The 27,352-nt window shown below is 38.7% G+C and overlaps 1 protein-coding gene across 5 annotated transcripts in view; it reads left to right on the top strand.

Moving 5' to 3' along the window:
* SYNE1 (spectrin repeat containing nuclear envelope protein 1) overlaps positions 1–27,352 on the top strand; it is a gene marked incomplete at its 5' end in the record, with an annotated part of 295,244 nt that overhangs the window by 17,804 nt on the left and 250,088 nt on the right. For 4 of the 5 annotated variants that reach the window (XM_080616381.1, XM_080616380.1, XM_080616378.1 and 1 more), the window contains one exon: positions 25,875–25,936. In XM_080616381.1, coding sequence (XP_080472507.1) covers positions 25,875–25,936 — 62 coding nt within the window. Of the gene's footprint in view, positions 1–22,586; positions 22,666–25,874; positions 25,937–27,352 lie in introns of those variants that run through there. The other variant, XM_080616379.1, reaches the window with a different exon arrangement.

The raw sequence follows: 27,352 nt of genomic DNA, 5'->3' as shown, positions 1-27,352 counted from the left end.
CTCAGATGGTAATGTTAGATTCTTCAGATCAGTGACAACTGGCAAAAACCCTCCAAAACAGAGGAACTGCTATGGTGTCACAATTTCTTTTGAGGTTTGGCCAAATTTCAATATGGAGGAATTAGAAGAATTAAGTGTGCACTGGCAACCTGCCCCAGCATCGGTTAACCACTAGGTCCAGTGACTGTGGTAAAATTTCTGAGGGAAGTATTTAAAGGACAGTCAGTCAGAGATAATCTTAGCTGAATTGCAGAGTCTTGTGTTTTTGTGAGAAGGATGATCCAGAAACACCTCAATCAAATTCTTTGTGCCATCAACTATGTAGTTAGGTGGTGTAGATGAAAAAATAAGTTTTCACTCAAAGAATTTAATTTCAGTTTGCAAACTGTTATGTAAACACACCAGATTACTTTGGAGATAGAAGACGCTGTCTTCGACATTTGCATTGAAGCAATGAATATCGCAGATTCTTTGTATTTCTGAGCATTAGGGAAAGATTATTTCAAAAGTGATGTCAAAGCTGAGAGTCTGAACTGCTTGATACTGAGTCAGTCATTTGAGGTAGGGAGAGCAGTCTGAAAGCAAACCAAAATAAAAGAAATAAACTATATGAAAGTTGAGATTGCCATAAATGGCAATGGAGGAACCAATGACAATTTGAAAGATCTATGGAGAGCCTTGCTTTTTTAAAAACAAACAAACAAATATTTGAAATGGTAGAAGAATACCAAAGAAGGTATCAGTAATGGATATCACATTGTCAAGGAGGTGGCTGAGTAAAATTGTTTTAGTAGGTGCATCCCACATCCATTAAAGAGCAGAATGTAGACTGTAGCAACAAAACACAAAAAAGAAGGTGGGTTTGGGTAGATAAATAGATTGACTGAGCATGGATGTGTGTACTGGCTCTAGGGAAAGAAAGAATGTCTTTGGTATTTTAAGATGATGTGAAGAAAAGGGTGATACTGCAGAGCAAAGAAAAAGAAAATTCTATACTATAGCTAACTGGAGTTAAATGTCTCTTCTGAGAAAATTAGTTGTAGCCATAAGAGACTAAATATGCTGTCTTCATTTTACTGCAACTAGAATTCTATAGAACTTCATTCAAAGAACTTTGTTTTTTTCACCTTGAAAGCTATGGCAATGCTGAAAGTGCAGAATGTACATTTTCTCCACAACTTTGAATGATAGTTACCTTTTTCACATCTGTACCTGTTCTGTGCTTCATTGTAGCTTGTTTTATTGCAGTAGTTTCATTGCCATAGTTCCTCAGGCTACTTGAGGCAGTCTCTGATTAATCCGCAGTTATTTGTAAGGGGGACTGATTGACCTGCATGGCCCTGCCAAATCAGCCTGCCAAAGTGTGCTACCGATCTGCCCTGAAATAGAAAGACTGGCTTAGTCTTTAGGATGCTTCCATTGCCTTTATTTCCAGAGTGAATGTGTTTATCATTTGGCTGGTGAGAAGACCAATGCACAGTTTATCCAGAAAAATCCAGCACACTGTTCATCCAGAATGTTAATAGAAAAAATTGTCTGGGATCTGATAACACTTTCACTGACAGTCTTGACTACATGTCCATGTGTATGGTTCTCCATCTGGCAGGGTGTGTCCAAGGGAAAACTGTTGAGACTGTCCTACAAATGTTTCACAACTACTAGTCCTGGACTGCGTGAAAACTTAGGAGATGCTTTCTTAGGGGACCTGCGAGATCTCTGAAAAGTTGCTGGAGGATGGGTTGGGTGAGTGTTTTGGCAGCTGCCAAAGGTGAGGCTGCAGAAGTGAGAGGTGGGGCTCCTAAAGGAGAGTCCTACCACCCAGACATTGTTGCAGCTCAGCATCCATTAAGTCTGATCCTACAAAATATCCAAAGTGGTTTTATTTTAAGTAATAACACCATATTAAAAGGTTAGGCTCTTACTTTGATGAGCCATATTCTTTACTTTAAATTAGCTACGAATTTTAATGTTTCTGCATATTCACATTTAAAAATCTGTAAATATCAACAAACTGTTTAATACAAAACATCCAGATAAGGTAGTAGCAGTAATTTATAGTCCAAAATTTATGCATTGCTACTTGTACAGGACTAGTCCTTGTCAATACTTTTCTAATATTCTGCTTTTTTCGGACTCATTACTGGATCATTTATGTTTCTCCAGATTTTCTTTATAATACTGTCAACACAGAGTGTGATTTTTTCAGGAGAATTTGAAAACTGGGTTATTTCACCTAGGAAGCAAACTGTTATTAATTAATCCAAGCCTTTAATTAAAATTATCAATTCAAGTTTTCATTTATAAATTATAATTTACAGCTTTGAAATTCTTGTCAGTAGATTTTGAAGGGAAAGATTCTTTCATTCAAAGCAGTATTGTAGTTTGTATTTTTCCCATATGCTACAGCACTGTTTTGGTCATGGTTTTCTACCTCAACATCCACAAACCAATGCAAAAAGGTGTTTGTATTCATAAAAAAGAGAACTCAAAGAACTATTTGTATTGGGACTAAAGAGGATTTTTCAGTTGAAAATCTTAGTTCATTTATATCTACGTTAAGCTATAGGTGAAAGATATTTATAATGTGTGGAGGTTCAGTGACACAAGCTCCACTAGGCAAGCCATATACAAATATGATTGTATCACAATAATGATAATTATAATTAAAACTCTATCTCAGGGAGGCCTTTTAACAAGGTTAGTGGAGAAATTGCTGCTGTGTGAAAAAAGTGAGATAGCCAAGAAATACAATGAAGGTGTATGTACTTGCTTCCAATGGGAAAGATTCTGGCACCCCAGAACTGTGATCAGGAATTAATTAAGGACATGTGGAGATATCCTGCCACTAAGATGCTGGTGAGCCAGCACTCTGAAGCCACGCTGGGAATCAGAGAGGGAGCATGTATAACAGGGCATGGCCCTAAAGGAAATGCAAGTCAAGCTGGCCAAACTTCATGTGGGGTAAGTGGGTGCAGGGACCAGATCTGGGTTAGCAGGAGCAAGCAAAAAGGAAAAGAATTAATGTTTCAGCCAAATGGCAAATTGAACATCTGGGAACAGCTGGTGGGATGACTCAGCTGAGGTCTGGAGAAACACTTTATTCAGGCTCACAGCCCAGGCACTGGCTTATAAGGTTTATCCCAGCTTTCAGTTCTCATTTGTTGGTAGAACCTGACTGCTGAGGTAAAGCTTGGCAAAGTCTGATGAAAAACTGTTACACATTTATCTGCTTCCCTATTTATTCTTTTTGCAGAAAACTACATTTCAAATGGATGTTTCAGGTGGCATTATTACTGTTGTTGTTGTTGCTATTATTATTATTATCAGTACTGTTAATACTGAAATGGTCACTGAAATAGCTGTATCACAAACGTGCATATGCACACGCATATTTATGTTGTGCATTCATGTATACATGCATGAACATGTGCATGTAAGCTGAAGGGTATTAGCCAGGGTATTAGCCAGGAGCACTGGCAGAAACACTGTCATATTTCATTATTCCTGCCTAAAACGTTACTTGCTGTGGGGGATGGAAAGGAGCTGTAATCAGTTTGTTTTGTAGGGACACATGCAGCTCTGCTAATGGTATTTTTTTAAATGGGGGATACTTTAAAGGTTACTTAGTCTAGCTGTGATACATTTGACTTGTAGTGTACCTCACGATTTATTTTTTAAAAGCTACATTTTTAATTTGGATCCCTAGAGCTATATCCGTATCTCTTTATCTAATTAAAAGTGGCCTCATTTTCAGAAATTAAGAGCACCTTCAGCCCTATTTGACATCACAGAGATTCATGTGCTTCTCTAATAATAAAAAATTAAGGTACCTGCAAAATGTCCCATCGTGCATTCCCTGCTAGAACACTGGTTTTAATATCCTCTGCCTCTCAGATTGTCTTCATGCAGAATTGTATTGATTCATCAGGAAAGCAGAACGCTTTTGACCCTATAGGATGTGACAGCACATTAGAACTCTGCCTGCTTTTATAATGGACGCTACTAAACCCCACCATTTTGCATTCCCTATTTCTGTGTGAAAGCTTAAGTACTTTTAATTGCCACAGCAATTGTCTATATGTTTGTTTATTCTTTTGCTGGTTTTTTATAAGAGTACTGGCTGAGATTTAGCAGAAGATAGATAATTTTCCACACTCAGTTGTTCATGCTTCCCAGTCTAACTGTTCAGATTAATTTATTCTTTTTCTTTTTAGCACATTTTTAAGTTGTTGCCTCCAACAGATATCCAGTTTCGATTTAAATTTAAAAAAATACACATAAAACCAAACAGCATAACCTTACCCACATCCAATTCTGTTCCATCTAGGAAGCACTGTGAATGTTTTCAACACTTAGCAAAATCACATTAAGATTTACTTTGAAAGCAGTATTTGTAATAATACAGACATCATGGGGTTTTTAATACTATATTATATATTCATTATATAACACAAACCACGCTATTCTAAAACACAAATTAAAAACAAATATTTAGTGCAACTCTGGTAATCAAGTGTAAATTTATTTCTGTTTGCTTTTTATTCTCCTAATTTTTTGCCTGTTTTTCCAGTGTTTGTTTGAGCTATATTTTACCCAATGAAAAGACTTATGTAAGGACAGAAATTACTTCAGAGTGAGTCATCATCGCTCCATTTCACTTGAGTAGAGCACTGAGAAGCTAGCCTGTATCATTATGCATGTACAGCTAATGATACCAGAAGGACTACTCGTGTGAAAGATCGAGGCAGACCCTTTGAGCAGGCACTGTGTGTTTTACCTGTGTCCATATGGGGCCTACCAAATGTTTGTATTGCTAGGGCGTAATGCTAATATGCATCCTAAAAACATAAATATGTTTGATTAGAATTTGAAATGGGAGTTTTCTATAGGTGCTGTACTAAGCTAAACATAATATAATAAGGCCACTGAAGAGTATAATACAGTAAATTGGTGTCATAGAAATGACTGGAACTTTTGCATACAGGATTATCTTGCAGCTTGAGTCAGTCGGTAATGATCCCTGGTCAAATCACATTATGGGAAGGTATTAGAGAAGCACTCAGAAGAAGTTACAGAATTGAAACATTGGAACTAGATGATCTTTAAGGTCCCTTCCAACCCTAACCATTCTATGAACACTTCCTCCCTGAACTCCTCAGCCATGCTGTTCTCCCTGTCCCTACTCTGCTACTATCCATGTGCCTATCCCTATGGTGCCGCATGAAGGGAGAGGGAAGAATGATGTGATGTTATCAGATTGACTTCTGATTTCACATTCTATGCAGAGCACTACCTTGCATATCTGCTGGTATAGAAAACCTAACTTAATGATTTCAAAAGTGTTTATATTCTCAGAAGCGAGTCCGGTGGGCTCATCATCTTTGTTAAACCTGTCCAAGTAAAAATTGGCATGCATACTTCATACAAGTATGTAAATCCATAGATTACATATTATTATTGTTATTATTATTATTTATTGAATATGTAAAGTATTCAAAATACATTTGCATATGCATTTAATTTTCTAGGTTTAGAAACCTGAATTTGTATGTGTATTTGGTAGATGCCTGGGGTTTTTTTATGAGATGTGGATATAGGCCAAAAATCCTGAATTTAGTTATTTCTCTGTGGCTTGACTGCTGATGTTTCCTAAATCAAACAACAAGTTTGGACTAGTCTAGAGTAGCAATGGGAAACAGTTTTTCACAGCATTTTGCTATTAAGCTCTCTCCAGATTAGGACACAGTTTGTACCTGCTGAAGTTGATAAATGCTTCTTGAACTTGCATCATGGACTTGAAATCTTCAGTGTCTTTCAGGAAGTATAACTCCTTTGCCAAAACAATTAGAAAATACTGTGGTATGCAGCTATCAGTTTTTTGAGGCATAGATCAAGATAGCAGGTTGTAGCACGTAATCATTTCCGTCTCTGTTTTTCTAGTTTCCTGGTATGAAATAATATCAGTAGTCAAATATCTCTATGCCAAGGATATAAAAGCCAAGCGAGCTGAAAACACTTGTTGTAATGCTGTGAATGTTACGTCCCGTTAAGCAGCTGAATGAAGTATTTGAGCTCTTGTGTGCCGTGCGTTAGACATGTTTGGGCTTGTTTGTTGACCAGAAAGCATTTAAATTTTCTACTGTGTCATAGATAAGATATATTTCTTTCCCAGACTAGAGGAATAATTCAAAATTAAGAGGTGCAGTCTTGGATGCAAACACTGTCACTGGGAGAAATTCATAACCAAACTGGTAGAGGAAGAGTTTGCATAACCATGGTGTGAAACACAGCACTGAATTGGTAGGAAGCAATTCAGGTCTTGCAGGTGTTTTACAGCCAGACCTCCCTTGAGGAGGAGCCTGGCAGGGGCCTGGCCCCTTTGCCAGCTCTGCTGCCAAGTCCAGCAGCTCGCACCATCCACCATTGGCTACTCAGTCCATTCTGTGCCCCCTGCCCCTCCCTGCTCTGCGTGCTGCTTCTAGGAGGATTTAATAGAGGTATGTGCTTCATCCAGAGTATGGCTTCCCTTCATGAGTCAAGGGCCTGTTTTACCAGCTAGAAATCACACTAGTAAATAAAAGCAAGTAGCAAAAGGCCGGGTTCTCCCAGAAGTGTCGAGGTGGGAGAAATTCACCCAGTACTACATTTCTTTGTTAATGGGATTTTTTTCTGGGGTATGGTTTTATGCTGGTCAGTAATAGCTACATTTTATAATAGCTTGTTTGTCTTGGCAAAAATTATAGAAGAAATCAGCATTTTATACTGAAATTAGGAAAACCCATTGCATGAACTGCTGATGGTACCACATAATATGAATTATCATAAGCAAATACTCAATTTTTCTGACATCATGTAGGTATTTATTTATTAGCTCAAAATAGGCTGAAGCCTCTTCTTACTCTACAGTGGACATGCACAAATCAAAATGAGCAGCTGACTTCTTAGACACAGATCTTGCTTTTTCTCTGAAACTAGTTATTATCTTTAATAGAGGTGATGGATAGGCCAGGTACACATTCTTACTACAAACTGCAGAGGAGCTGAACAAATCCATTTTCTTTTGTTCGAGTAAGTGTTAAAAGATAAATGCCAGCTATTTGTCCCGTTCTTGTCATAAGGAGAGTAAGAGACAAATGTCGTTCCTGTGTTACAACATTGTGTTTAGTGTAAGATTTACCAGTTGCTGCAGCCTGGTAGGAAATACCTATCAGTGTTGTAAACAGGTTCACTTTTTGTGTTCATGAGCCAGCACCACAGTTGCAGCTCAGTTACAGCATATGGACATGCAGCTATATTTCTAAACAGGAAATTAAATTCAGCTCTTGTGCTGTCTTTCCTGTTGCCATTGCATCCTTCTGCACCAGCAGTATGCACACTGCTTCTTTAACACCTCTTGAGGAAGTCATATATTTAACAGGAATTCACTTGGCATACATAAAATAAAGGCAGCACGTTGCTGGACAGGAACAAGGTCACCACTGTGCTGCCTACTTTGCCTGTGCCAGAGCCCTGAAGTCCAAGCTGGAGCTGCTGCTTCCCCTGTGGAGTCAGGGTAGTGGCTACTGCTGTGAGAACAGAAGGGATGTGGCTCTTTGGAAGCCACGCTTTCTGCTCCGGCATCTTACAGGGTCCATACCTCAGACTGGAGAGGCAGCTTTGCTATAATGTATCTTAACCATTAAGATACTTAGCCTCATAACTCAGATCTTAATGTGTTTTTTAAAAGTTAATTTAAAACTAAAAATAAGCAAATGTTTGGGGGTGGTAATTTTTGGTGAGCTGCAATTACCTTTCACCAAGTTCATCAGGATCATGATATCTGATCTACATAGCACAGTCTTCATGTTTTGTCTTTCAGTATTGTCGTGGTTCAAGCCCAGCTGGTAACTCAGAACCATGCAGCTGCTTGCTCACTTCCCCCTTTACCGCCCCCCCCCCCCCCCCCCGACTCCCAGAGGGATAGCGAAGAGAATTGAAAGAATGTAACTCCCATGGGTTGAGATAAGAACAGTCCATTAACTAAGGTATAACACAAATCACTACTGCTACCACCAATAATAATAATGATGAGGGAAATAACAAAGGAAGAGAATACAACCGCTCACCACCTGCCGACCGATACCCAGCCCAACCCAAGCAGTGATATAGCCCTTCCGGGTAACTCCCCCCCAGTTTATATACTGGGCATGACGTGCTATGGTATGGAATACCTCTTTGGCTAGTTTGGGTCAGATGTCCTGTCTCTGCTTCCTCCCGGCTTCCCCTCCTCCCTGGCAGAGCATGAGACTCAGAAAGTCCTTGGTCAGAGTAAACATTACTGAGGAGCAACTAAAAACATCGGTGTTATCAGCATTGTTCTCAGGCTGAAAGTCAAAAACACAGCACTGCACCAGCCACTAAGTAGGAGAAAAAGTGACTGCTACTGCTGAACCCAGGACAAGTATTCTGTTATCTTTAGACAAAACTGAGAAGAGTTCTTGTGCATCCTGGAAGGCCTCACAGGGGTTTTGTGTACTGATTATGAAATTCAGATACTTTGTGTCTGTGCGGATTTTCATGATAATTTTGGTTTTCTATTTTGGGAATACAGTAGAAGCTTCCTAGAGAGTTACAAAAGGACAAAATTATTTTAGAAAGGTAAAGTTTAAATCTCTTTTTTTCCTTTCATTTAATTTGGCTTTACAAAGAATATATAATCCAATCTACATAAACTCAGCTCACTAAGATTTTCACCATGCTCTACTTTACTCTCATGTAACCTAATGATGTCAGTGAAATAGCTCAGTGTGGAATCACAGTCAGGTTGTGAACTTCTAAGCTTTCTAGAAGTTGGCTTCAAGTATGTCATGAAACAATGGCACAGAAAAGGAAGAGTTATATGCTATATGTAATTAAAACAGCAGTTGTACAAAACAAACCAAATATATGGGTTAGATTTACTTTTTTTTTTTTTTTTTTAGTATGATGGTAACTGAAAACAAAACAAAAGGAAGAAACATGTCCTAGATACAGTGAAAAAAACCCAGCAACCAAACAAGATTGCTTTAACAATGTTTTTCCTCAGGTGTTTTTACCCTATGTTTCTGTAGTATGTACAGATTTTAGGGAAGATGTTATGTTGCTAAATGTAGGGTACGCTTTAATCCTCTCATTTAAAACTAAATAATGCAAGTGATGAAGTTTGTTGTTAAGCACATATAGAAGTTAATTTCAGTGGATTTATACACATTTTTATTTTTACTTTAATGAACATTTCTGGTAATTTCTTAGAAGATATATGCTTCTCACAAAGCCCTTTTTTGTGATTCAATATTTTTCATGTTAAGTGGGTGTGATGAAGTATGATATTACACAGTAATACTTTCTGCTGACTCTGTTGAGCATGAAGCAAAGCTTGTAGAGAAGACAAGAAAGCTGGAGTCTGCAGTAATGTCTGTAACTAAATTTAACATACATGCCCCAGATTCCTGGGGTCTTGATCACCCCAAAGAGAAGTCACCTGGGTGCTGTCCTATGTCTTCTCTGATCCTTGCCTTTTCCTAATGAAGCCAAGGTTGGAATGGTAGGGACTTAATGCAGCCAAGTTGTCATGCCCTTATGAGTTGGGATATGTGTTTGTATTTGGTGTATTCAAATATCCTCAAGGATGATCAGGTCGACTAGATTAAAAATATCCAATGAGTTTCTGTAACACTTTCTTTGTGCAGCCATTTAGGTAGAAGTGAAAGAATTTTGAGTTTGTAATTCAGTTCACACTTAGAGAGCCCACAGGAAATTTGAGAAGACATTTTGCCTCCACAATGAATGTTCCTGCACTCCACTTTTCTCTGGTACCATAGGTAGATGTAAGTCCTAGAGCATGTGGATATTCTACCTACTGTATTGTCTCTTAGTTTATGAGGTTACTGGTTCTGTGCTCATGAATATAAACATGAATATAAACATGAATATAAACAGCGTATTGTGCCCACTGGAACATGTATGAGTGCTATTATACCAATTGCTAATGTCTTCTGAAACTGTAATTAGCTACCTAGTCATTGCCTTTGATAGCGATCACCATGTACTAGCACAGCATAAGTATTACAAAGATGTTTGAGAAATACAACAAATAAAAACCATGCCAGCATTGACTTTATCTTTGGATCATATTCTTGGTTTAGGGGAACCTACTTTCACACTGCTCCAGCAGAATAAAATGGATTTAAAGTCTGGAGGGTCTGTTTGGGGGTTTTTTTCTGTAAAGAAAAGTGCAGTAAATGCTACGATACTCTGCCTTCCTATTCTGCAGAGGAGTTGCATCAGGGCAGACCAAAGGCAGGAATAAATACAGCCAGAACAGTATAATGTTCAGTGCAACTGTTCAGCAAAACAGGAATCCTTTCAGTAAGTTATGTTTATGGTGTAGGCATTATTGTTTATCTCACTTAGCTGCAGATAGTTCCACAGAGTGCCTTATAAAATTCACATACACGTGCATATTTAGCTTGCAGAGTTTCTTCTGAAGCTCATTACGTGGTGTGAGGTGTGAATGAGCTGGAGGAGGGGTTTTTTTGTTCTTAAAAATGTATTCTTACTGCATTTTTCCTCTTGAGTATGAATTGGACCAAGACAAAGATTTTTTTCTGGCAACATATGGCAAATCAAACCACATGTAACTTACACATGCTCCTTGAGACTGATGTTCTTGTTACTTCCTTACTAGCAGTGGAATGTCAAGGGCTCTGAAATTTGCCTGTCAGGTTTATGTATTCCCGGGCTGGAGATTACGCATTGGTGTTCCAGGCAGTGGGGAGTATTCGTCAGGATTATCTTGGAACCTTATATTAGGTGAAAATTAGATGGACTTGAGAAAATTCTGAGATTTAATAAAATAATACTTTTAACAAAAACTGTCTAAATGTGTGTAGTTGTGACTACTCTCCTTTTCTGTATGCATGACTGAACAATCTCGTAACTGCTTTCACTTCTGCACCTGTATGCCAGTATGGGATGAACAAACCTCCTTAAAGCAGCATGTCTATGTGTGTTTTCTGGTTACTGTGCAGCTGGCTGGTCTACTGAATGAACTTCATTTGGTTTTGCTCCTATTAGTTATTTATAAAAAGAAATTTCCATTTTCTCTTTGTCAGGAGGTCTGACATTATCTCTGTGCCATATAATGGTAGGAATATGCGAGCTGGAAGAAGGTCTGTAGTTTGATTTACAGTTTACAGCTGGATCATCTGTGAGCTCAGACTAGGTTGCTCGGGGCTTTATCTCTGTGGACGTAGACTGCACACAGCCTCTCTGAATGACCTGATTTACTCTCTGACAGTCCTCTGAGTGAGAAAGCATTTCGTTTGCTGAAACAATATCTCTTGTTTCAGCTTCTGCCCACTGTCCCTCATCCTCCTGCCATGCTGTAGAAAACCCAGCTCCATCCTGTGACAGGCCTCCCCATGGCTATTAGAGAGCTGCAGCTAGGTCCCCTGAAGCCATGTCTGCTCCAGGCTGAACCAGACCCCGTACCTTCATTTCTTCTTACAGGACAAGTAATGCAAGACACTGATTCTGTATGCATAAGGCTCCTCCTTTGGGTTAAAGTGTTCAGGCTGCATGTTGCAATCTGTGTGCTAGTGCCTTAGGTACGGAATTTTTGATGAAACTTCTGGGTTAAGTTCTGCCACAATTACTGTTATTAGCAAGGTATCATTTTGCTTCAGTGGAGTGGGGTTTTCCTTCACTGTGTTTCAGATGCCCCATAGATAGTCTGCAGTCATTCACTTACATAAAAGCTGTGATAAAATCTTGAAGAATTTTTCTGATTAAAAATATAACTAAGAGTTGTCACATTTGACAAGGAATATATTAAATGTTAACAGTGTTCAGTCACAGCATGGTTCCTGGGGAAATTTGAGATGTCCTTGTGTTTATGCATTTTGTGGTGATGGTGGTTGTTGGTTATGTTCTGTTTTGTTTATTGAACAACCTGCTCTGAATATGCTTACAATTTTTTCTTTTTCATACAATTTTAATATAATTTTGGATATCCAGTACACATGAACTACTCTAGGGGGGAATCCCATCTTCTGCTTATTTTTATAGAGAATAATACATCTGTCAAAATCATGATGCTGTCAATTTAATTAGAATAGGGTTCCCACAGGGGAACAGAAAGAAATTCTTACCGTGAGTTGTCTACTTGATGAACCCAGTTTATCTTCCAGTTTTCAGGCTTCTTGCAAAGATACTATTTCTAGGAAAAAATCATGCTAGGAGGTGGTAATTGCAGAAGTTTATTGATCAGGGACCACTAACAGCAAAACTTTTTTGCATGACAGGGAAATATTTTCTCTTTACAAATGAATATGCTGTAAAACAATAATATGAAGGAAGTGTACCTTTGTATTTCACATGAGAAACGGTTACCAATGCAAGGTATAATTTCAATGACAATTAATAAATTTCAATGACAAGTGTTCCATTCACTTGCTAAATTCTCTTTAGTTTGCATGGTGCAGGATTAGGGTATGAATGATGACTAAGATCATGGTTATGTTTAAGTAAATGATTAAGAAAATAATTTACTGCTACAAAAAAAAAAAAAGGGGGGGGAGGAACAGGACCAGATATAAGAGAGGTAGTAGCCTAGTAGGCCTTTTAAAAAATAATTGCCACTATGCAAAATTAGTATCTCCTTTTTGTCTAAAGGGCAGCCTTCATGTATCATAGATGCTTGATGTTAAGCCTTGCTTGCTCCTGACTATTAGGGATGAGGAGGATTATTTGCTTGCAGGCCACCACTGCCTTTTCCTTCAGGGCAGCGTTACCCAGAAGTCTCACACTTTGCTGCACAGACTCCCCCACTGAACTTGTTAAGCTCAGTTTCTGCTGAGCTGTCAAGGGCAGGGGGGCTGCTTTCCCTTGTCAGGACACGGCCACTGCTGCTCCTGCCCTACAACAAGACCAGGGACTTCATTATTCTAACGCGATAACCGAGTTTTGCTTCTTGTCCTTTTAAGTGACATAGTTGCTACAAATATTCTGTCATCTGCATGGTGGTGTCTATGATCTGCTACTACAGAAAGAACTGTTAAAGGGAGACACAGTAGTGACAATGCCAGTTTGATCTACTTAATTGTGGTGTTTTACAGAACCATTCAAAATCACCTTTACAAATAGTCATCAATGCCTGGACAGGTACATTTTAATTTGACAATGTCCAGTTTTATGCCAGAGTCATTCAGATAAGTGCAGTACCACTGAATAAACTGGCATAGTATATGAACAAATGAAAGTCATAAGTGAAGATACACAGTTGCTGATTATGAGCTTACATCCTAGGATTTTGGGGTGGGATGATATTCTGAGACCAGACTGTGATTTTGATGTATGATCAAGTCCATCACTCCTAAGATCTGTTTTCAGCTGTTTAAATTGTTTTCATGAGCATTGTTAATGAGTTTTCTTTTACATTTTTTATTCAAAAGAGTTGGGCTTTGGGGATTTTTTTTTTCTTTCTTTTGTGGTTTTTTTTTTTTTTTTTTTTTTTTAGATCTGACTTGGAAGGCAAAATTGTAAACAGTACAAAACCCCACAGTTTCTTAATTGACCATTTTATATTTATGCACCAAAAATGGTAGGGGGCATTTGGATGAAACCTGTGTGGTTGTTTAATTAAAGTCTGATCTTGTCGCATGCATAGAAGGAAAGAAAATAAAGTTTGTACAGACACAATTACATCTGGCATATGTAACTTCTGCCAGTTGTTTTGGCAATTATAATAGTATCAGATATTCAAGGACAGATATTCAATAGTATGAGCAGATTCAACCTGTTTGTTTCACTTTTCCAGCTGCCATTCAGAGGTTTTTCCCACCTTCTGGATACATGCTCTTTAGATAATTCACATCTTTCTTCTTTCCTCCTCAAGTTCCTCCCTTCAACTGAGCTTTTGTCCCTTTAACTCAACTTTTGCCCCTTCTATGTCTGAAACAGAGAGCTAAATCTAGCTGCCATCATGGTGATGGGAGAGAAAGTGGGGATAGGCGTTGAGCATGTGGAAGAGCTTTTTTCTGGGATTACTTGGAGCTGAAGCAATTATGGGCAGTAAAGATTGATTTTTGCCCAATATTCCCTGAGCTGAAGCACGTTCAGCCACTTTGTGGGACCAGTATATTTGCAGTCTGCTTAGTGCTTCATCAGGGTTGTGAAGGTGAGTTGTCAGAGTCTAAGTGCTAAAATAAATGTGAGGATTTGGAAAGGCTTGTAATTTGGACAAATTAGGATAGATTTTTGCAGGGATAGCCAGAACTCTGCTTCTTGCCAAATGTATAACTCTGAAGTTCCTATTTATTCATTCATGCATTGAGAAAAAAGTGAAGAAACAGCTAATCTAAAATTAAGACTCTTTGCATCACAAATAGCTTGTAGATGGATAGACAAAAAATAATTTTATTTCCATTGGCTTGTTAAAGCATTGCTTGCAGTAAATCATAAGCTTGTTTATATTTCTTTATTGTTTGTAGCTCTAGATCAGACAGTTTCTTTACTAGCTCCCTTTATCTTTCCATGGTTGAGCAGTTTTACAGCCTTCCAGTCCTCGACAGCCCTTAGTTACTGTAATAGAATTGTCTGTAGGCACCACGTTTTCACTGAAACAAATTCTAATAGAATTGAAATTTGTAGCTCACCAATTTGTGTTGAAGTTTTGGCAGCCTCTTTTACCTTTGCCTGGCTGAAAACACAGACCAGGCTATGATTCTTACCACTTTGATGGCTCGTTGAATGTTTAGGCCATTAGGTGTATTCAGTGGTGTATTTGAGTGTTTAACTTGAGTATGACAGTGATTGAAGTTCAAAATGGTTTGTCCAATGCAGCTTTCATGAGAAGAACTCACTGATGGTGAATGGACTTTATCAGGCAAGGTAGTCAAAGCAGTGCATTTTTTTAAAGATGTTCATGTAACCCTGAGAGCGCAGAGACTGTAAGAATGAGGATGAGGAATGGAGTGGAGCATCTCTTATATGAGGAGAGGCTGAGAGCTGGGACTGTTCGTTCAGTCTGGAGAAGGCAAGGTTCAGGGAGATCTTGTTAATGCATGTAAACCCCTGAAGAGAGGGTGAAAAGAGGACAGAACCAGGCTCTTCTCAGTGGTGCCCAGTGGCAGGAGCAGACACAATGGGCACAAACTGAAACTGTGAGGCTCCCTCTGAACGTAAGAAAACACTTTCACTGTGAGGGTGACTGAGCTCTGGGATAAGTTGTCCAGAGAGGTTGTGGAGTCTCAGTGGAGATATTCAAAAGCCTTCTGGACATGGTCCTGGGCTGCTGGTTGTAGGTGGTCCCATGTTAGAAGGGCAGTAGGACCAGATGACCTCCAGAGGTCCCTTCCAACCTTAAGCATTCTGTGATTCTGTGAGGTTAACTGGAATCCTGCTTTTGCCTAAGATGTTCTTAGTTGTAAAATTGATACCCTAAGTTGCTACACTTGAAAGGAAAAAGTGCTCAGTTAGGGACTGAGCACTTCACAGTTTTGGGTGTGACTTATTTGTCTTTCATTGTTTGTACATATAAATTCTATACAAATGCATAAGATTTCACAATTTATGTTCCGAGCTAAAGTATACAAATATGATTTTTCTCTCTGCATGAGTGCAGTAAAATTCTGCTAACATCAGTTGATGTAGCTCAGTATAAAGGAAATAAACTTTAGTAGTTCATATCTACAGAGTGTGTTTTTAAATATTTAAGAAAAAAATAATATCAGTGGTATCTGATTCCCACAGATGGACTCAAGAAGTAATTACAGTGAATTATGTGAAAATTTGCAGAACATACTAAACAGCAGTGGGCCTAAATTTTTCAGCTTCTGGTTTTCTAATATGATTTTCACCAGCAAGATCTGTTTGTTAATATTCAGTAGTAACAATGCTAACTTTTCCATAGTTACAGTGCTTTTTAAAATTCCATTTTGATTTGGTTTGCTTTTCTTCTATTCAATTGATTTTAAGATAAAGTGGAACACTGTGTGATAAGGGCTCAAAATCCTGTTTTAAAGGAAGCTCATTTTGTCATTAGAAAAGCATAGGTGTACCTATGCCACATGCTGCCCAGTACAGGGGGACAGATTCAGCAACACAATGAAGAATGGCATCATGTGCACTTCTCCCATACTTGCAGCTCTACTTTTGCATAGATAATTTCATCTCATTTGGGAGTTTGTATTTTCATGGTAGGTGTACAGGATAGCTTACACTGAAAAAAGTCTTCTATGTCATGTGTAATCTGCGTTTATAGGCTACCGCACCAATAAAATGCTGTTCAGGTTGTGGGAGATTGCTTCAGAGCGTTGTTGGTCTCAAGGGTGAAAACATTCCTCAAACTGCAGCCTAAATGTATTCATATCCAATTGCAACCTTCTGCTCTGGTGCTCGTGCATGGTTTTTAATTTAAAAAGTTTTTTCCTTTTCTGGTGCTCATTTCTTTCTCTAACATATTTGCCGACACTGAGAGTCAGCAATCTGCATAGTTTTACTTTTCTCTTATGTTATCTTTTCAGCCTGTTGATCTTAGTATCTCTTCCAGAAGCTCACATTTTTTGAACATGGATCACCAGAACTCTTTATAATACTCCATGTGTGTGCTACTGTGTCTGGTACAATTATTTTTATTCTCCAGTTCAGCTGATTATATCTTACCTGATAGCATTGTAAGAATTTATTTTTCTTTTGTCACATCTAGTGGCTTACATCATTCCTGTAGCAGAATTACAAGTGTGTCTACTTCAGTTTCTATTATATAGTGAGTTTCCACCTCCCAGCGAAAGTTCATGTTAATCCCAGAGTATGTAGCCCTGCTTTCTGAGCTAATTAGAAATACTAATCTGTTTCCAGTCTTCAGTCAGCTCAATTTCTTTGATTTTTAAGATATTCTGTTTCCACTGTAATGGTGCTTACCAAATATGAGTCATTGATAAACTTTACAAGCACTGTTGTGATTTTCCTGCCAGAATGATGGCAGAAAATACCAAAGACTTAGACTAGTCTTTGAGAAACTCCAAGCTTTGTTCCTACTTATATCTGCTTGTAAGGAAGCTCCTTCATCAAAGTAGCCCTAGTTTTGATTTCTGTACCTGTGAAGTAGCTTACTTTGTGAGTAGTTTCAGTGGTAGATAGGGGGAAAACTCTCTGAGTTAGGTACTGCTTAATGTAAAAGTGACTGAATTTGTCAATATTACTTGGTAGAGAAGTATCACATTTAAAATACCAGTGGTATAATTAAGTCAGTGCTTGGAGACACTTAGGAAAACAAAGAAAATCAGATGAACATGAAACCATTGTGAAAGTGCTTTATTTAAACATCTATGTCCTTCAGCAGAAAGGGGGTTGGAACTAGACGATCTTTAAGGTCCCTTCCAACCCAAACCATTCTATGATTCTATGAATATGTCAGTATTCATAATTTAATTCTAAATGTATTTAAAATCCTCATGCCTTCAAGCATTCAAAAGTAGTAATTGCATTCTTTCCCTTAGGTAAGCTTTTGTAGAGCTTCATGTCTACAATGTGTGTAACTATAGTAAAAGTGATCTTAAGAATTAAAATGCCCAGATTCTCCACAGAATAAATAGAAGATTCTACATTTTTGTAAACCTTTAATAAATCATTGTTACTTCACTAGCTTAGGTATGAAAAGAACTGCGATATGATTTTAGAATGTCTTTTCTGTATATTTGACTTGATTTTCTGCATAGATTTATGTATAAATTCCAGACGCTACGTTCCTTCATCCTGATTTAGTATCTTGGATAGCGTATGCTTAGTATGTCTCCATTAGTTTTGATTTATTTCAGTATATTCTGAGCCCTTCTGTGTCCAAGTCAAATTTTCTCTGCTGCTTTTAGGCTATTGAACTCACTGTAGGCACAGAAGGAATAATTATCTTACACAAATGTTATTATACACAAGCTGTAAGAACCTCTAGAGGAGCGGACACACAAATGTTATTATACACAAGCTTTTCATGTCAAACGAAGAACTGCAAAATGTGTAAATGGTAACATGATGCCAACTGCAGAACTGCAGTGAACTGGAAAAAACTCACATATATGTGTAGGTCATATTTTTTTATTATGGTCATTACAGATGCTACTGTAGTAGACACAGTGTTTATAGGCAAGAGAATGATTTTTCATCAGTATCTTGATATCTTTAAGTCTTTCTAAAAAATTCATTCTTAAACTGGTGTGTCCGTCTGTTAGCACGGGTGGATTGAAATTTGAGTGTAATGTTGAATAGTTATTCTTACTAATGAACTTCACTGGGTTTCCTAGGTTTCTAGCTGATTTGTCACCATCCAAGCAATCTTTTAAAGTTTAAAATTAAGGAAAATAATTAATTAAAAGAACAAATGCTAAATTGACTCTGATCAGTTGTATCAGGCTGTTTTCATCTTGTGTATTGTGCAGAAAATGGCATCTGTGTGTGAACACTAAGTTCACTATTTCCCATGCCATTCTACATGGTGAAAAAACAGACACCTGTAGAACAGGGAATCCTCAGTCTTTCAGAAGGTGCTGAAGCCATTGTGCACAATCATCTCAAATGTTGAGCATCCTGATTTTAGTTAATATCGTCTTCAGAATACTGCTTTTAAAAATGAATTAAATGAGTTCATAATGGTTTTCTAATAAGCGTTTTTTTTATTTCTGACTGTATACAGTTGAGTGCAGATACTATGAAAATGAGTAATGTATTTACAGCCACATGGAGATTAAGATACATTTAGTGGAGATGACGTGAATGACCGTAGAGCAGCAGCACGGGCAGAAGTGTGATAAACATAAAATGCAAATACATTAATTAATTAGTTCTGAATACATTCTGGTTCTATATGTGGAAAAGAACAAAATGCAGCCCATTCAGGCAAAATAGGCAACAGAACAATTTAATTACAGTTCTTTAGTCACTGAAAACACTAAATACAAGCAAGTGTGCTGTGAAGACTGGGCACAGGAAAGATGCACAAAGTCATAAAAATGACATTTTGGGAACATCTTCCAATTCACTGGGGAAATCATGTTTGCTTCTCCAAATGCGAAGGGAAGCCCTTCTAGTCAAAGTGAAGATCAGTTACGGGCAGTACGGTTATGTCCGGACTGTGTGCTGGCTTCTAAGGATCAAGATTAAATCAGTGCACTGTGCTCTGTTCATGCTCTGTTCCTTCCTGTGAAAACAAGAGCACAGGAAAGTGCAGATAATGTGTGTCTGTATGGAGCAGGAACATTTGACATGCGCATATGAGAATATAGGCACAACAGGGCATGAACTTAGATTTAATGACTGGAAATCTCCCAAGTGCCACAGTATAAACGTATTCTGTGATAGTCAAAGTGCTGCTGAGAGATGGAGCCAGCAGCCCAAGTTTCAGCACACATTCTCTGGCATTGGCTAAATGTTTGGGTTTCCAGGTTTCAAAATTTAAAGCACTTTCACAGTCCACACAAGTGCTTCAAGAGAGACTGGTGAATGTGCTTGTGTGAGAATAATTTGACCAAGAACAAAATAAGAGATATTGATTTGTTTGGTTTGTAATTGATTATACCCAAGTATTTTTTAAAATGCAAGCTACTTGTGAGGTGGGCTGATGCCAACCTGATGAAGTTTAACCATGCCAAGTGCAAGGTCCTACACCTGGGTTGGAGCAATCCCAGGCACAGCTACGGGTTGGGCAGAGAAGAGATTCAGAGCAGCCCTGCGGAGAAGGACTTGGGGGTGTTGGTCGATGAGAAAATGAACATGAGCTGCCTTCAGTGTGCGCTCGCAGCCCAGAAAGCCAACCGTATCCTGGGCTGCATCAGAAGGAGCATGACCAGCAGGTCAAAGAAGGTGATCCTGCCCCTCTACTCTGCTCTCGTGAGACCTCACTTGGAGTATTGTGTGCAGTTCTGGTGTCCTCAACATAAGAAGGACATGGAACTGTTGGAACAAGTCCAGAGGAGGGCCACGAGGATGATGAGGGGACTGGAGCACCTCCCGTATGAAGACAGGCTGAGAAAGTTGGGGCTGTTCAGCCTGGAGAAGAGAAGGCTGCATGGAGACCTCATAGCAGCCTTCCAGTATCTGAAGGGGGCCTACAAGGATGCTGGGGAGGGACTATTCATCAGGGACTGTAGTGACAGGACAAGGGGTAATGGGTTCAAACTTAAACAGGGGAAGTTCAGGTTGGATATAAGGAAGAAGCTCTTTACTGTAAGGGTGGTGAGGCACTGGAATGGGTTGCCCAGGGAGGTTGTGAATGCTCCATCCTTGGCGGTGTTAAAGGCCAGGTTGTATGAGGCCTTGGGTGGCATGGCTTAGTGTGGGGTGTCCCTGCCCATGGCAGGGGGGTTGGAACTAGATGATCTTAAGGTCCTTTCCAACCCTAACTGTTCTATGATTCTGTGATTCTTTGCGTGATGAATTATTCTGTATATCTTTCTAACGGCTGGATAGACACCTTCTGTCTTAGAAATTAAAGAATAAATAAGAAATGTGTACAATCAAAATACATATTTTGTAAATACATTTCAAACAGACAGTAACAGCAGGAAGTTCTCAGCAGCGTGCCAACTGCTATCCATCAGCATGCTACACAGCAGGCAGTGTGTTCCTGCAGCTGTGAGACTGCTTCTCCACACTTCAGTTTCCTGTAACTATTCCACCAGTATGGATTGGGATTTTTTTTCCTCTACTTCCATTCCTCCAAATGACATAAAACCTTTGTCCTCTAAACCTCCATACTAAGGTTATCTCAAGATTGAGCAAGATATGATGGTGTGAACCCATGGGTGCCGATACACATCATTTTCCCGAGTAGGGATTTGGCAAGGGATGACTGGTTAACTTGAAGCCTTTGGGCATGGATTTTCTTTCTGCAGAAACATGGGGAGCAGGCTGGTGCTCAGTGGTGGAGCAGCCTATGGCTAGTGTGTGCACCTGAGTCTCAAAGCTTGGATCTTTAGATAACGGATCTGTTAATGGGACTGTCTCACTGTCTCTGCTGAAGACATTCAATAGAAGCAGATAGCCAAAAGCCACACTTTGACAAATCCTCTCTTTCTTCTCAAAATATAAAAAATTAACAGTCCCAAATGTATGAGGCATTTAAAAATATATTCCCATTCTTTGGATCAGTACTGCTGAGTCTTGTCAGCTGCATTGCAGTGGCTACTGAAACCAATTTCTCCCTCTTTCTTCCTTGATTTGCTTCCACTGCCCGTAGCTCCCTCATCCTTTTTTTCTTCTAAAATTGTATAGTATTGCTATTAAACTTAGCAGCCTACAAAGAATATATTAGCTTTAGAGCTCCCACCAATGGTTTTGTTTGTTTGTTGTTTTTTAAAAAGCAAAAATCTCCTGGCATTGTGTCATAAAAAACCTTAACTGGAGACTTAAAGGAAAAGAAATGAGCCTGTATTGCTTCTGTGCGGTACTCCTGAATGGGGTAATCCATCAGTTATGGAGGTGTTTATTAAACTTTGTAGCTTAAAATATTGCTCTTTTTCATAAGTAGAGTTTCTATATTATTGCTTTTACTCTGGAAGCTTTTTCACAGCTGCTTTAAGTGAAGATTGTGCTTAACGAAGATGGGCGTATTTTTTCTCAATAGTGTGTACTATGTTGGCTGCTGTGGTTGAACAACATATAACTCTCCACACATAGTGTTTCATAGCTCCTTTCTTTTAGCCAGAACAAAACAAAGTCTGTTCAAATGCTCTCGTTCTCTGATTTAATGAAAGTAGTGCATATTATCAGAAATTTGAGTATGTTTCGGGCCAATCTAGGTGCCCCAAAAATTCTGTGCATCTTTACATTTTTCATCCTTCTTATACAACAGTTCAAATATGTGATTAAAAGGTAAGTGGCCTACATGTCTGTTCAGATTCATTGTTTGCTGTTTCTTCCACTTCACTGTTTCAATTGCAAAGCTGAAGGACATCCATGTCTAAATAGAGTATGCCGTGATGAACCTAAGTGGTTGCTTTTAAAAGGTGCTTTCCTTTTGATGTATGACAACCTATTACAGGGCTATGCCATTCAGCCATTTTTATGCTTACTGAGCAGTATACTATTACAAAAGCACTGGTGAGAAGGCTGCATTGCTTTTTGCAGCCACACATCTTGCTGCTTTAGGATATTGGCAGCGTGGTTGGGTTGTCCCAGTCCCTGGATGAATTATTCAAGCTCTTGACATCAGAAGTTTCTGCTAGCGGATTGGCTGGTGCTTGGATAATTAAATCTTTCCACACGAAAACAGTGGAGAAGGATGATGGCAGTGAGACCAGCAGAACTGCTACTTCCAATACAGCTGGCTTTGTCTGGCTGTTGCATCTCTGCAAAAATATATAACAATGCTTTTAAGGTTTGGCTTCATGTGAATTCTCCGATTAGAGCAAGTGAAGAGATTTGTGTAAGAGGCCTGCATTTCCAGTGAAGGAGAAAAACCTGATTGTGCTTTAAAAATTAATTCTGGCTGTATTCTAAAGAAACGCTGCACACTACATGAGACAGGAGAAGCAGATACAGCAGCAGCAGACGCAGCAGCCACAGCAGCAGCACTTATGGCTCGCTACAAAGGTGCTGGTGGCAGAAATGTTACGGCATTAAATCTGCTTCCTGGGTTCTTTCAGTACCGGCAGGGTAAGTGGTGCAAATAAGGAGCTGACAGTCCTTGCAGGTGGGGAGAGCCTAACAAACTGTATGACAAGTGTTTTGTGGGTATGGAAAAGAGTGCCTCTGCAGAGAATTTACATTAGTTCAATGAAAATAACACATTTGCTTCCGGGGAACTTTGTAAAAAGCATATTTATAATAGAATTTCTAAATTTGTAAAATCAATGTATTACTTGTGTGTTATGTTACAATGGTAAAATTATTAATGGTTGCTGTTGGGCTCATAAAGAATATATTGCTCATATTTTTTCCATTGAAACATTATTTTGGAAGGCTATTTCTGTTAATTATTGATATGACTGAAACTGAGTATGTCTTTGCCTGGTAAATGTTTAGAAGCTGGAACCTCTTTGTCTGATATCCAATTGTTGTCAGAAGGCTGTGTCTTAAATCACCAAAATGTATTGGAACTACAGATTAGGGGATCATTTTCACTCGTTTCTTTGGTCAGAAGTTTGACTTCTGAAGGCCTGGTTCTTTTCTTTTGGCATGGTGTTGTGTTGGGGTTTCTGGGGAATTTTAAGTTACGGAAGTGTGAATGAAGTTAGAGCTGGACTGATTCTGTGTGCTTAATCCCCATTCCCAGACCTACTCACACACAACCCAATTCAAGTGTGCAAGTATTTCCATCGAAACTAATTGGGCTACCTGTATATGTAATTGCTTGTCAGAGTGCAGTAGACATTTACTTACGTCACAGGGAAAACACCTTGTTAATGACCCTGCGGAGAAGGACTTGGGGGTGTTGGTTGATGAGAAAATGAACATGAGCCGGCTTCAGTGTGCGCTCGCAGCCCAGAAAGCCAACCGTATCCTGGGCTGCATCAGAAGGAACGTGACCAGCAGGTCGAAGGAGGTGATCCTGCCCTTCTACTCTGCTCTCGTGAGACCTCACTTGGAGTATTTTGTGCAGTTCTGGTGTCCTCAGCATAAGAAGGACATGGAACTGTTGGAACAAGTCCAGAGGAGGGCCACGAGGATGATCAGGGGAGTGGAGCACCTCCTGTATGAAGATAGGCTGAGAAAGTTGGGGCTGTTCATCCTGGAGAAGAGAAGGCTGCATGGAGACCTCATAGCAGCCTTCCAGTATCTGAAGGGGGCCTACAAGGATGCTGGGGAGGGACTATTCATCAGGGACTGTAGTGACAGGACAAGGGGTAACGGGTTAAAACTTAAACAGGGGAAGTTTAGATTGGATCTAAGGAAGAAATTCTTTACTGAGAGGGTGGTGAGGCACTGGAATGGGTTGCCTGGGAAAGTTGTGAATGCTCCATCCTTGGCGGTGTTAAAGGCCAGGTTGTATGAGGCCTTGGGTGGCATGGTTTAGTGGGAGGTGTCCTTGCCCATGGCAGGGGGGTTGGAACTAGAGGATCTTAACGTCCTTTCCAACTCTAACTGTTCTATGATTCTATGATTCTATGTTTTGAACCTATGCATTGAGAATTCTTTTTTTCAGAATGTAGAAACAATTGACATGGTATAAAGTCAAGATGCTCCCTGCCAAAAATATTCAGTGTTGAATGAAGCATAGTGAAGTATTTTGAGTGATATTTTTCATAACTTGCCTGTCAGTGCAACAAGTAGATTCTAAGAATGTAATGAATGTTTTAAAAATTATGTAAGACAGCCCACCTCATGAAATCAAAGAAAACAAAAATAAAGAATGCAAAATTACTTTCTTAGACATGATGTGTGCTAATCTAGCAGTAGATGCTGGTGAGTATATATATATATATGTGTGTATATATATATGTGTATATATATATCCGCTGGTATTTCTTATATCTGTGATATTGTTTGTATATAAAGAAAATAGCCTCAAGTCATAATGCACATACACTTTCTGGAAGCTCGTATGTGGTCAGGGAGCCATCATTTTCCCATTTAAAATGCCATTTTTGCTGGTGAACTCTGTGTGGCATTTTGTATCTTTATGTACCCTCATTGTGGAGCAGCACTGCCTAAGTAAATCAGGGACCTTATTATTAGTACTGCATCAAACTGAGTAGATATCTATAACAGAACTCTAAAGGGGATTAAAGAATATTCCCTTTTAATATTACAAATGTGAAAGAGGTTAAATCACAGTTCAGTGCTGCACAAGTCAGTAGCAGAGGCTGTAGCTAAAATTAGATTTTCTATCTGTAGGTTTTGGGATATGCATGTGTTCTTATAAAAAGTAAATATTTAACAGTAATTTTATTCATTTAGATTCTCGATAGGGAAATGAAAGTGCTCATTTAGAACTGATGATGGTAATAACTTGATTTGGTTTGTGGCATAGGTATTTCCTTTCATTTTTGAAAGAAAAATCTCCAACATAAATACTTGAATGCCCCTGTTGTGAAATTATCCCATGTCTCAAAACTGATTCCCCACAACAAAAGGACAGGACTTTGTGAATTGGTTATAATGCTGTGATTCTCTTCCCTCTGCAGCCGTGACCCTGGCTGCAGAAGTTGGAGAAGCTCATTCAGGAGCTATTTTTGTCTATACAGCTGGCAACAGTTCCTGAGGGACTATCTGGGAATTGGTGAAATTCATTATAAATCAGACAAGTACTTTAGGACAGGACTAAGGGCGTAGTAAGCAGCAGTATAGAAGCTGCCTGAACTGGCTAATGGCTTCTTCCTGGCAGGATCTCCCTGAGGACAAATAAGCTTGATAATGCAATTTCAAATCTTTAATTCAACATTCTACGTATTTTCAAATGCACATGCTAAGGGTGTTTTTTCTAAGAAGTCCATAGCTGACTTTCTACATAAAAGCAGCTTTACTGTTAGAGACATGGATTCTAGTTAAAAAGTACAGAGAAATTCTGGGTGCTCAGAACTTGGGTAAACACGGGTAAACACAGTGCGGAGTTAGAATTCAAATTTATTTAGGCATTCAGATTTGAAATGGTGTCTTACAGGTCATTGCCTCATTAAGACTTGCTGTGACTTGCTGTGGAATTCCTCAAATAGTCAAGTGTCAGAGCTTTATTTTAAGAATATGAAATAGTTGTTATGTATAGATATGAGCAAAATTAGCTGCCTCAAGAAAATGTAGTGGCATTTGTGGCAAATGCCGAATGCATTTGTTGTCGATAGGGAATACTATTCTTCTATCATGCACATCCAAAAATATTCAGCAATGTCTAATAAAACTGATTTCCTTTTTTTCTCTTTTCTCAGATGAGCAAGAGTCGGTGCAGAAAAGGACTTTCACAAAGTGGATCAACACCCATCTGGCTAAGGTAATATATGGCTTTGAAAATAATTTCTTTTAAAATCAAACCTTTTTAATCTATGCCTATACAAGTCCTGGAGTACAGAAAACATCAGACTTGTTTGAGAAGAATGGCATAAACTTAAAAAGGGATCCCCGTTATGTGTACTCTGTAAAAGATGAATCCGTTTCAGCATGACAGCGGTCAGCTGCAGCGGCATGAGTGGTGTCTATGGGCAACCACACAGCTCCTTTGACCAAAACTGAAAAGTTGCACAGTAGGTGCTATTTCAGACAGAGAAAATATTTGAAACTGCTTTCTATGAAGCTGAAATATTAGCCTTATTACATACGGTGTATTTGAATAAAACTTGAGTCAGTTGTTGTGTAGTTTGATAGAGTCATCCTGATCTGATTACAAACATAAATGGCGCTCCATGAATCCAGTGATGCATTCTGGGGTTTATCATGAAACTAATTTTTGCTTCTTCTTACCACAACTTGAAACTCCCATTTTTTGGTTTTAGCAGAATAAAGGCAGTGATTTATGCACAATTTTGAAAGTATAGAGCTCGAACTGGTACTAACTTTATCTGACAACATAAGCACTGAGATTTAATTTGGTGTTTCCTAGAGTTTTCACACAGCACAACTCTAACCATAGTTATCAATTAGTCCAGTAAATTAAAATACTTAAACACCAAAGGTGCTTTTTGAAATGCATATTTTAAATCATGAAGATTAATGAAATTGAAAATTGAGCAAGGAATAGCTGCAGCAACACTGTTTTAGCTTCTGTGTAAGGAGCTGCCTAATAATGCCCTCACAAATGAACAGAACAAAGCAGAAAGCCCGTACAGTGCTATATCATGGGATTTTGTCTAATGAGGCTGTATGGTAGAGCAATAACATTTATTTACATTACTGAGGAATGTAAATGAGGAATTTACTGTGAAATGAACTGCATTGTAAAATTCAACAGCAAGAACAAGGTTGTCTTCAGGACTTCTTGACAGTGGATCCTCACTGGGAATGAGATCTGTCCCTGTGTTCTCTTTGAAAGAATTTGGAAAAGTCCTCCAATGCAGCAGAGAACTTAAGCACTTTATGTGTGTTCCATTTACCTCAACTGAGATGGAAAGTATTTGCTAAAGTGTTAGCGAAGCAGGCTGTGAATGTGTGTCTGAGGAGAAAAAGAACTTTTATTTCATGTTATTATATTCCCTAATTTTATTATGTCATTAATAATCGATCAGTAGTATCTGATAATAAATGACAAGTAGATAAATGTACATATTGTTAGGTATATTTATGTGTGTGTGTGCATGTAATGATAATTTGCTAGTAATAACTGAGTAATCATTGGGGAGAGACAAAGTCATAGTGGCACCTCCAACAAGAGATTTTGCTCTGGATTGAGAGCTGTGGATAGCTACCTACTGTA

The sequence above is a fragment of the Psittacula echo genome (assembly GCF_963264785.1).
Source record: "Psittacula echo genome assembly, chromosome: 4".
NCBI classification, from domain to species: domain Eukaryota; kingdom Metazoa; phylum Chordata; class Aves; order Psittaciformes; family Psittacidae; genus Psittacula; species Psittacula echo.
The sequence above is the reverse complement of the archived record's forward strand: the minus strand, read 5'-3'. Positions and strand labels throughout refer to the sequence as shown.